Source organism: Prunus dulcis, chromosome 1, assembly GCF_902201215.1.
Source record: "Prunus dulcis chromosome 1, ALMONDv2, whole genome shotgun sequence".
NCBI lineage: Eukaryota > Viridiplantae > Streptophyta > Magnoliopsida > Rosales > Rosaceae > Prunus > Prunus dulcis.
In genome coordinates this window covers 84,035-96,431 of record NC_047650.1, presented here as the reverse complement: position 1 = coordinate 96,431, position 12,397 = coordinate 84,035, and the positions used below count along the sequence as shown (strand labels likewise).

The following is a 12,397-nucleotide window of genomic DNA, read 5'->3' as shown; positions in this document are numbered from 1 at the left end:
TGCAACCCAGATTTTGCAAGTAGATGATAAGCTTAGCAATCAAGTACTGGTGGCCACGTTGGTGCTGGTGCACATCTCTACTCAGAATGAAATAGTTGAGTTAGATCAAATTCTAGATTTGCAAATGTTGATAGTGACAACCATGCTGTTACTTTGGAAGTTCTCTTTTTTTCACAAGCTTAGTTGGGAATATTTTTTCCAGAATCTGATGTGCCAAACACGTCCAAGGCTTCAATTCATTCATTTGGTTCAGTTTTTTATGCAACCACAAAGGTGGGTTTTGCAATTATGTCCTATTCCTTATCACGACCTACAATTATCTGATGTCAGTCAATGATCTAATATAGCTGCAACTTCTTATTATAAAGTTCATTTACTATGCATTTGTCTTGATTTGAAAATAGTATTGCAAAACTATATTGTACACGTTCTGCATTGTAGTTTTGCACAAACTACATTGCAATTTTCATTTAATTACAATTGGATTTTTGCTCTTTCCTTGGCCTTCAACCTCACCAATCTGAAGAGTAATGGCTACCCAAATGAGGAATTGGGTTGGCAAGAGAAGAGTAGAACTATCCAAGAACAAGGGAACTCAAAATTGGACTTTCGGAAATTGCATTGTAGTTTTCATTTAATTACAATAGAATTTTTGCTCTTTCCTTGGCTTTCAACCTTACAAATTTGAAGAGTAGAGGCTACCCAGATGAGGAATTGGGTGGGCAAGAGAAGAGTAGAACTACCCAAGAGCAAGGGAACTCAAAATTGGACTTTTGAAAACTGCATTGCGAGAAACAGAGTATTTTACCAACATGTCTTGAATATAAAAAAATATTGTTTTGTTTTGTTTTCACTCTAGAGCTGAGCATTTTTGCCCGAACTCAACATTGCAAGTTCCATTTTTGTATTGCAGTTTCCGTTTATGCATTGTTGTTTCTGCTTCTACATTGCAGTTTCCATTTCTACATCGCAGTTTCCATTTTAGTACTTTCATCTTGGTTCCTCCATTTTGTTTCTATAAAATTAGTTTTTGTGGTTGTAGTGGTTTCTTTTTTAAAAAACATAATTGATATCTACATTGCATTTTTGTTGCAATTTCTGTTTTTATTTGCAATTCTTGTGTGAATATGTGTAGAAATGATATACATATATATATATATATAGTCTCGATCTCTTGGACTACAGGGATCCAAGAGATTGTAGTCACTCACCGTTGGATGTAAATCTAATGGTTCAAAAAAGTTTCTTAAAAAGAGTGCAAGAGTGGTTTGTGAGTGAGCCTTTCTCCTTTAAGGGTCAAGGTTCGAGTCCCTTAAATGACACAAAATCTTTTTTTTTTTTAAAAGGTGAATAAAGGGCAATGGAGTTAGTACCCTGCAGAAGGAGATGGGCGGTGGTGACGTCAGTTAGCCGGCGTCGAGTGGCTGGCGGTTGCTGGTCTGCAACGCTGGCATCCGGCGGTGATGGTGGCAAGTGGCCAGCGGTGGCGACGACGATTGGCCGGCGGGTGGTGGCCAGCAATTGCTGGTTGGCTAGATATAGACATGTGGCATAGTATGCTTACCTTAGAAGGAGTGGCATTGTGTGTAATTTTGATATTTTTTAATGATATTTTTGTAAAATCAAGTACTACATTTTGGTCTTTGGCCTTATGTTAATTAGATGAAATTGTATTCCTATCTTCCAAATTAGTAAATTATATTGTGTTTTAAAACTAAAGCTCCCTAGTGTAAACAACTTCCTTCCATCCACCATCTCCTTTGTGACCTAAGGTGTGCACCTCATGAAGTACAACAACTGCCCTTGTTTGGATTGAACGGTAATAGTCAAAACCAATGACTCTATATTTCAAGTTGTGAGCAATTATTTTCAAAAATATTCCTACAGATTCTTCAATTGAAATATTTTTTGTTCGAACCAACCCACCATTTCTTCTAAAATTTTGTATAACTTTTTGAATGCACTTTTGCTAATTTGGAATTGATCAATACAATTAACTTCTTTTCCATTGTACATACGGTTCAAATAAGACTGTCTTTGTTCATCCTAATCATGTGAAAGCTCTTTAACATGAAAGTTATCATAATACCATTGTACTAGCATAACCATAAAAGAGATCATTGTACAAACAATAATTTTCCTTCTCTTCACTATAGCACGCTTATGTATTAACCTCGTTAACATGCTATCAACATTAACAGTACCCATACCTATTTATATGTGTGAATTAATATTACTTTTCGATTTAGTTGTAACTCACTACATGGTATGAAAAACCAATGCAGCAGATTAATAATTGTAACAGTCAGAGAAAACTAGAAAACAAAGCATATAGAAAGCAAAGAAGACAAAAGCATCACACAAAGAAGGTATGTTCCACTTTGAAAAAGAAAAGAAAAATTAGTACCTTCTCATCTTCTCTTTCACAACAACATCCACCCTAATCCTTTCTCCTCCTCTCCTTCTCTCTCTCTCTCTCTCTCTCTCTCTCTCTCTCTCTCTCTCTCTCTCTCTCTTGATATATATATATATATATCTCTCTCTCTCTCCTGATATATATATATATATATATATCTCTCTCTCTCTCTCTCCAAAATTAAAACTCACCCATTGCCATCGCACTCACCCATTATATGATCTCAGTAACCCCATCAACCCACCTTTCTCTCTTTAGGGACTTTTGTCGAGCATGTTTAGTGCACCGAAGGGGTCAACAAGTTGATGTCCAAGGGGTCTGCAACTGCTCGCATGATACCTTCACAGCCAAATGCCAACATCCCAAGGGGTTAATTAACCCATCTTGTCCCTTGGTGGGCCTGCGATTGACTTGTGTTTTACGCTATTAGCCAATCTTGCCCATTACGTCAAATTATTGTTAAAAAATTCATATGTGAGAGAGAGAGAGAGAGAGAGCTCCTGATATATATGTATATATATATATATATATATATATATCTCTCTCTCTCTCTCCTGATATATATATATATATATCTCTCTCTCCAAAATTAAAACTCACCCATTGCCATCGCACTCACCCATTATATGATCTCAGTAACCCCATCAACCCACTTTTCTCTCTTTAGGGACTTTTGTCGAGCATGTTTAGTGCACCGAAGGGGTCAACAAGTTGATGTCCAAGGGGTCTGCAACTGCTCGCATGATACCTTCACAGCCAAATGCCAACATCCCAAGGGGTTAATTAACCCCTCTTGTCCCTTGGTGGGCCTGCGATTGACTTGTGTTTTACGTTATTAGCCAATCTTGCCCATTACGTCAAATTATTGTTAAAAAATTCATGTGAGAGAGAGAGAGAGAGAGAGAGAGAGAGAGAGAGAGATAGATAGATAGATAGAGAGATAGATAGAGAGATAGATAGATAGATAGATAGATAGAAATGGCTCATCGTGATTGGGGTGGTGGCAGCGGCTTGAGAGAAATGAGAAGGCGTACTAGGTGCTGTGTTTAGGGATGACAACTGGCCGGTTAGGTGTTGGGTATGGCAATATCATCCGCGTCTTCGTTCCCTATCTCCTTCCCTGTCCCCACCCCACCAGGTATGAAATTTCTGGGAATCCTCATCCCCGTCCCCATCAGATATATGCAAGAAAAGGATATGTTGCTATACATACAACTGTTGTATTACATCGGCCATTACTTTAAGATGAATGTCCTCACTCAATGGGAAAACGAAAAAAACTTGCTCAAGAAAAGGATATGTGGCTATACATACAACTGTTGTATTACAACGGCCATTACTTTAAGAGCATTTCCAGCAGCTTGCCCATTGCCATGGCAAAGGGAGCCCTAGGGCAGCTATTATTCACGTGAATAGTGGCTATCCTAGCCCCCCCAACAAAGTGTGTTTCCAGCAGTTGCCCTTTGCCATGACAAATACTATTCATTTTTTTGTTTTTTTTTTTCACAACTTTTTTTACTTAAACAATTATTTTGGATAATATTTTCGAATAAGATTTTTGAGTTCCTATGTGTCAATACTATTCATATCGGATAATATTTTCGGATAAGATTTTATTTTATTAGTTGTATTGGTTGGTATTTATATATAAAAAAAAAAGTATGAGGATTTGTTGTTAAAACTGAAGAGTATTGGTTGGTATTTATAGACATTGGCGGACCCATAATTTTTGTAGTGGAGGTGCAATATTGACTAAGTATGAAAAATTGTTTTTAGGAATAATCATGTTCTCAAGATAATTTTTGGCGGCTTTTATTCCTTACACATCAAATAAGAAAACTTGATTTTATGGGATTTTAATATGAGGTATATATTGACTTAATGAGCCATCATTTTTAGCCTAAATCATATTTTGCACTAAAACCGATTTTTCATATTTTGATTTGGTGGGAATTTAATTTTCTAGTATTTTCATTTGAATCAAAATACGGGGTACTTCCTTATTTACATTGTAAACTTAAGTAAATGGTATAATATAAAAATAAATGAAAGTAAAAGGACAAAGACATTTACTTAAATGTTGAAAATGGAAATAAGGTATAGAGAAAAAAAAAAATTAGTAATTTTTTTAATTTTTTTTTATTGCACAAAAATTGGCTACGGTTGGATTGCTAGAAAAAATCTGATTGGAGAGCCCAGCGCGCCCCACGTGGATGATTTAAAAAAATTTGGACACAGGGCTGACGTCAGCCTTGCCCTCGGGCCAGCCCAGTTAATTGGGTCCCACTATCTGCCCGGGCTTGCTTTTGTTGCTGGAAACCACTTTTTGGCCCAAACACCCCCAGCCCGAGTCCAGCCTTAGCTGCTGGAAATGCTCTAATAGACTAATCTAACTTAACTTAATATTATTTAATTAGTTATTTATACATTAAAACTTTTTAATTGTTATATTATATTACGTTATATATATTTATTAATTAAAAATAAATGCATCATTTATCGGCTGGGTTCGAGGATGAGGATAATTATACCATCTCGGTCTATTTCCGATTGGTTATTTTTAAATTTGGGATCCCCGTACTTGCCCATGTTTTCCCCTTGAAATCTCCCCTGTTAGGGCCAGGGACCCGATGATAATTTTTGCCATCCTAGCTGTTTCCAAATATTAATATTTTTTTGGATCGACCAAATATTATTCTCTTGTTATTGTTATTAATTTTTTTTAATTTGTGAACTAAACTTAATTTGTGTTATTCGTATTTTTTTGTTGTTGTTATTGTTATTCTTTTGAGCAATTACATTTTATTTTTATTTTTAGAACTTTAATGAATTTTTTAACGGTAATATAATGGAATGGACAAGATTGACTAATGGAGTAAAATACAAGGACTGAATCAGCCAAATTGAAAACACGGGGACTAAATTGTCCAAATGTGTAAAATACAGGGACCATTTCAACATTTAAGCTTTTTTTATATGAAAAGGAAAATATTTTCCTCCTTCCCCGGTAAGTTGACTTATTTTAGCATATGTGTCAAACTGTGATCTGTAGAAAGAATGAGTATCTTATTTTAGAGACGAAGACAAGTAATATCCATATAAAAAACCAAAAAAAGAAAAAAAAAGTTCATTTAGAAACAAACCCCTTATGGAATCAAACGGGCCTCATGGTTTTGACACCACACTTGAAAACTTCACTTTTATGTTTGGGAAGATTCGGGAATTTCATTTTAGGCTTATTTTAGGGGAAGGAGAGAGCGCAGAGAGACCGAGAGAGATGAAGAAGAAGATTTTTTTTTAAATTAAATTTTCCATTAATTTTTTTAAATTAAACAATAATTACATTATTTTTATTTTTATTAATATGTTATTTCACTTCAGCAAAAAAAGTGGGTCATGTACATGAAACATCATCATTTTGTGGTAAAAATACGAAAATAGCCCTGCCACGTCATCAAAATTGACGGAGTTATGAATGGAGATAACAACAGGGGGCAAAGTGGAACACAAAATCATGGTCAAGGAGGTTAAGTGGGTCATTTTAATTTTCAAGGAACAAAGTAAAATTTGACCAAAGTTTCAAGATGCGCTACAGTAAATAAGCCTTCATTTTATTACTAATAGAAAATAAGAAGAGAAATGAGAACAGGGAGGTTGGTGTTGGCATGTTTTTTTCATATATAAAACGTGTAGGGTTTCACCCAAGCTTCCTGTTGTCCTCGGCCGCCGCTCCTACCTGACCTCAGAATTTATTTTGTAACAATAATCTTAATAAATAAGAATAACGATAATAATAATAATAAGGATGGAGGGCGGAGCAATGTCATTGTCGTCGGAGAATAGGAAAGAAGAAGAGCAGCAGGGAACGTCCTATACCTATTGGGTGAGGCAAGTGGCGGAGGATACGGCGCCTCCCCCAGTTCCTCGAAAACTCTCACCTCAGGACATTCTCTCCGCTCAATCCCAGCCTTCCACCCTCGGTTCTCTCTGGAATCGGGTATGTTCTTCTTCTTTTATTTATCTTTTTACAATGTAATTCAATGCTAGATTAGATTCAGTCTTCTTATAATTATCGTCTCGTATGTTTATAATATATGATTGGGACTTGGGTGTTGTACATTAATTTATTGATTCTTAAGCTTCTATTTCTTTATGCTATTTATTTTGCTATTTCTCCAGGCTGGAACTTGGGAGGAGAAGAATGTTAATAAATGGGCAACAGATAGAATAAAGGTTTGTCATGGTACAAAATCTTAAGCATTTTCTTTGTTTACTGCAGTAAGTATCTACTACAAATTCCCATTTCACTTTGCCTAACCCAATGGAGCCATATCCATTTCTTCAAGTTGCATCTTTGTTTGTCTCTAGCCTTGATTAATTTCTCTTTGTCTATGCAATTTACGGTTTCTTTTTTGCATCCATCTTTATTGCAGGAGCTTCTTTTATCAGTGGGTACCTTGGAGTTCTCAGGTGGCAAAGCAGAGATATCAGATGTCTTCAAATGTGTAGGAGATGTGAGTCATAATATTTTCGTTGGCCAAAATTTTTTCTTCCATACTTGAACTGGTTTTGACAGTCTACTGAAGGAAAATTTTAAAATTTTATGAATATAAGATGTGGAATGAACAAATTTTTTTCTCAACCGATCCTTGATCTCATATAATATTCAAAAGATAAGAGCTAGGATTAAGGAGTTTTACCCTTGTCGTGTGACTTAGTCTAATCCAAGTTCTCCACCAAATTTCGTCTCTTCTCCATGAATGTCCTACATATCTTCTTTCCCATGAACGTCCTCTAGAGTGATGGCTCACTTAGCTCCTCCATGTGTGAAGTCTCAACTTTATGCACACAAAAGAGTTGTGATTAAGATTAGATTGAGGAACAAGAGTGTGCTAGCACAAGATTCATCACTATGGTCTGTCTTTATGGTGGTGGAAGTTTGCAGGAGTTTTTCCTAGAAAAATCTTCCAAAATCTTACTATCATGTTTAATAGAGGAAAGTTAAGACCCTGACTCTCAAGAGGATGTTAGTTTTGCGTTGACTCATTCATGCAAGAATTTTTAATGCGAAGACAGTGAACACACAAATGAATAACTTACTCATTTACAATATGTCTGAAAATATTTTGTCTTTCTAGTCTAGAGGGCTCTGGCTCCTTCCTTTTCTTTTCTTTTTCAAATCTTCCTTATTCAAGAGCTTTGGAAGGTCTTCAAGATTCAGAAAAAGCAAAGAAAAGACTAGCATAAGTTTGTGCTGATTGTCAGTAGAAACTGAGCTGGACTGACCTTTGTAATCCAGAGAAGTCATATTCATGCATGCTTGTTTCATGAAACTATTAAACTTGGTCCTGACTTTTCAAATAACATGCTCCTAGAAGCAGGGAATGCCAGTATCATGAGTTGTTGTAAGTAAAGTACAAATATGAATTATATTCCATCATCCTTTAATATGTTCTCTTTTTCTTTTCAGTTGCGATTAGAGATTGTAATCATTTTGATTATGGTGATATGATAATAGACTCATTCCTCATGAGTTCATCTTTACTGAGTGACCAGGCATTCTTGGTGACAGTGCGAAACAAGAAATGTGTTAGCTACACCTATGAACTAACCTTGAAAGTAAAAGGTAGCGTGCTGCATTCAAGAATTGTTGCTTTTCCTCTTTCAATACTTCTAATCTCTATTTTCGTGAAATCAGGGGAGTGGATATTTGGAGAGGAGAAAAACACAGTCAAGGGCCAGATAGACATCCCAGAGTTTTCATTTGGTGAGCTAGATGACTTGCAGGTATATGATTATCCTTTCAACTCTACAAAGAAGTAAATGAGGAATATATGATGGATAACAAGGATAGTTTTGCTTTAATAGTCTTTATATTTCCCTTGTAGATCTCATCATGTAATTATGTGTGGATGGTTTTAACAGATGGTTATTTTTTTTATAACAGAAACTCAAATGTCACAAATGGTGGACAAGGAGTCCACTCTTAAAGTACAAACTAAAATAGACATAACATACAACCATTCTCAATACTACAGACACCAGACTAACAAGTGTCCTATCCAACAAATGGATGAAAGACTTACACCCCTAAAAGCAACTGAAAAAAAGAAGCTAGGAAAGGACCATAAACCACCTATCCCACAATTCCTCCGCCCCTGCCCCCTGTAATCCTCAAAGATTCATATGTTCCTTTCCATCCAAATCTCCACAAAATCTTGCCCCTTTTCCTTCCAGCAAAACCCACACAGCAGCCCTAAACCCTTTGAAGCAACTGAACAATGAACTTGAACATGATTAACACTCTCTGCTCCGCTGAAATGTTTTTGAGAGGCTAAGTATATAATGCCCGTGCGGATTTAATGACTGGTGAAGGACTCTGCATAAGATACGGGTTTTTTTCTTTATAAGTCAGGTGCTGCAGACTTGGAAAGAAATGGATGTCGCGGATGAAGGTGTAAAAAAATCTCAAACCAAACATGCTGTCTAGTTAATTCCTAGTAGCATGCTGTTACATTTTAGCATCATTGATTATTTTCCCCCTCATTGTTTCAAACTACATCAGTAACAAAATGAAAGTCCAAGTTTTAGCCTCTGGAAATGTGTCTTGGTACCTAAGATTGCTGGTTATGCTTATTTGAAGATTTCTAGGCAGAGAGCAGGACTTTGAATGAATTTATTTAATTTTGTAATTGGTAGACAGTTGTTCGAGATCTTGAAAAATTGGACGAGTCATCAAAACTAACTAGTGGGTCTCTTATGCAGAATGATGACTTATATTAGCTGTTTGATTGAAATAACAGCTGGTGTTTAGTTTCAAAACCCAGTCCATTATTGGCTCTTGATGATGCAAGAACATCTATTAGCCTTTCAAGGGTTTTAATGTTTTGTTATCTTTTATTTGTCTGTCTTTATTCTTATGTTATATGCTATTTGGTAGATGACAGTTATCCTTGTGGTCTTTTTAAGTAGTCAAGTGACAGTTGTGTGAGTTTTAAAGTATTTTGGTGGGCTAGGATTTATTAGTCAGTGAAGTTAACAAGGGCTAGGATGCTAGGGCTGTTACAACCCTAGTATATAGTCTTTTAAGAGATTTTGTGTGCAGTTTTTTATGTTATGGATCACGGCAAGGCTTGACCTTGTGCGCACCAATCTTCATATTATGGACCAATTTCAAAATGTTTCTCACCATCATCAGAAACAAAGAATGCTGGAAATGGTGTGGTTTCGTTTGTTGTATACTATCGTCGAAGGTCTGTTATGGTAGTTGTTCTGTTGGCCTTGAAATAAAAGACCTTGTGGGCGTCCCGTAATAGCTGCTCAAAAGTGATTCTTGTTGTGGAGGTTTAGTGGTGGTAGAAGAGGTGCAGAGGAAGAGCTCCAGTGGATTGTACAGAGATGGGCTGGCGCAAAAGATGATTTTGTGATCGAGGAGTGGGGGGAGAGGGAGACTGATTGGTGGTATTAGGTGGGTTTAGCTGAATGTCTTTGCTTGCTTTGGGGGCATCGGGTCTTCAAGTTTGAGTTTGAGTTATTGTTTAGAGATGAGGATCAGGACACCTGCTGCTACGAGGAGAATGAGATTATGGATTTGGAGCCAACGACCAAGGAGGTGTAGGTTTTGGTCTATGGATGTTGATAGACGGGGATTATTGGATGGTGATTGGTGGTTTGGAAGACAGTTGTGTGTTAATTTACTCACTGTAAATATTGGGGAATGAATGACTGAGAGTGGTCCTTTTGGTTGCATTATGAAGATTCTTTGAGTCGTAGAAGGCTTGAAAATCCTAGGGAATTGCCACGGTTTTGAAGGGGTTTTACTTGAGAGAGAAATCTTGATTTTGGTTCACCTCTCTTTCTGATTTCCTTGGGGTTTATTTGTCTGAGTTCTCAAGGTCTAGAAAGTTTTAGAAGCTGGGTTAAAAGTTAAAACATGATTAAGAGAGTTAATATAAATGTTGATGGTTCTTTTAATGTAACAGCTTATGGTTGTTTCTCGCTTTTGTCCCACATTTTGTGTCTTCCACTAGAGAAAATCTGCAGTGAGTAATTACTGGATTACAAATTCCCTACAGAACTGATTACCTTATCTATTTCGTAGCCTTTTTCCTCTCAGAAAATCATGGATCAAAGACAGATTCCCCTCTCCTGATAGTATAATGTCATAGCATATGGTCCTCCCCTGTTAGTAAGAGTATTTCTGATAGTATAGTGTCTTAGCAATATTGGCCTCTACCAGTTTGAATGGTTGGTCTACATATTTTATATATTCAATGTTCTTCCTACAAAATATGAGAAGAATAATGAGGATATTGTTATTCATAATTATATTTTTTTAATCCATAAGCAGCCTCACATGGTTTGTACTGGTTGCAAAATCTTCTACTCTTCTTTTTACCCATGTCTAAATGCTATGCTAGATGATGAATCGGGCTTCTTTTTTTGTTTTTGTTTTTTTGTCAAAGGTTGTTTTGCTTCATGACCTGGTTTTAAATGTTATATTGTTCCTTAGTCATGAACATGCAAGTTGCTAGACTACAATGTAAAGAATTTGAGTAACTAGAATCTGACCTTACTCATTAACTTGTCATTACCATGCAATGCAATTATGGGGTTTATCGTGTAATTATCCAGCAATTAACTTCCACAAGACATCATCAGCTAACAATTTGGGTTCCTTTGTTTTTTGTTTCTGTTAATTGTGAAATGTAGATGGAAGTGAGACTAAGTGAAGAGAAGGATATTCTACGTCAAGATAAGTTACGAGTTAGCAAGGATTTGAAGCTGTTTTTGCAGCCTGTTCGCGAGAAATTGCTTCAATTTGAACAGGAACTCAAAGACATATAGAAGTAGTTAAGGACAATAACCAACGTCTTACTTCCTATTACATTTAGTGGACTGTACTTTTATTTTAAATTTAATTGGGAAAGAAACTACCCTTTCCAATGCATTTAGGAGAGTTGGGCTAGAGGCAAATCCTTTCCATTAAGGTTTAGAACATTTAATACTGTCAAGGTTTTTTTTATTGGGTAAAAATCTCTGAAGTTTGGAAACAAGTGAACCTGTGCTTTGTGTGATTTGATACGTGGATTGAGTGAAATTCTTAGGTGGATATTTTTATTTTATAATAAACGACAGGATATTTTTGTAATTTTGACAACCGTCCAATGGACCCACAACATACAACATGTAACTAACTATTGGGCTATTCACACCAAATTATCCAACTCATCACAAATATATATTGTAATCGCCATCCATGTGAGTCCAATTTAAGACCTTTTCAAACTAAGTTGAGACAAATATTACTAGATCAAAGACTAATTGGTTCTTAAATGAAAATTTTTATGTTAATAAACTTAAGGCATGTTTACTGATCCGTAATCAGATTAGAAGGAATTGAATTGAGTTAGATTGAGGAGAGTTAAATTCCGGATTCCTATTGAAGTTGTTTACTAAATTCACATGAATTGAAATTGAAACGAAATTGATTACTAAAATGCTCTCGTTAAAGTAGATGACAAATTTGGAAATTTCAAAATTATGAGGATATAATGGGTAAAAAAGATGGATTCCTAATGGGTTAGTTATTCAGGAATTAGAATACCACTTCCCGCTCAAGAGTTCAATTCCTCCAAAATCAGGAGTTGATTTCTTGATTTTGTGTGGGTCTCACTTGCATTTTGATTTCTCCATGTGAAGTAAACACATGAGTATTCGTAATACCAATTAGTGGTAAAGCCAGGATTTCACATTAGAGGGGACTCTTCATAAAACTTGTCTTCTTTTCATAATTATCATGAATTCCATATTTTAAATTGGTTAAATACTAATTTCATCGTCTACACTATTAAAGACTTAAAAATTAATTATTTATATTCCAACAGAGAAAAGAAATGGAAAAAAAAAAAGAAAAAAAAAGAAGAGTTTTTAAAGCGCATTATTAAGGTACCTAACTCATACATGAAAATAATGAAAAAA

General features: G+C 35.7%; 1 protein-coding gene across 2 annotated transcripts; it reads left to right on the top strand.

The window, feature by feature from the left end:
• Positions 1-6,021: 6,021 nt before the first annotated feature.
• LOC117614835 lies at positions 6,022-11,571 on the top strand. 2 transcript variants are annotated; one of them, XM_034343749.1, is made up of 6 exons: positions 6,022-6,413; positions 6,596-6,649; positions 6,850-6,930; positions 7,973-8,042; positions 8,115-8,203; positions 11,129-11,567. In XM_034343749.1, exons 1-6 carry the CDS (start codon positions 6,222-6,224, stop codon positions 11,261-11,263), a joined length of 621 nt encoding a protein of 206 aa, XP_034199640.1. In that variant the 5' UTR covers positions 6,022-6,221; the 3' UTR covers positions 11,264-11,567. The 2 variants fall into 2 exon arrangements, with proteins under 2 accessions (XP_034199640.1, XP_034199639.1); XM_034343748.1 differs by having other exon boundaries at positions 6,069-6,413; positions 6,596-6,659; positions 7,887-8,042; positions 11,129-11,571.
• The last annotated feature ends 826 nt before the right edge of the window (positions 11,572-12,397 follow it).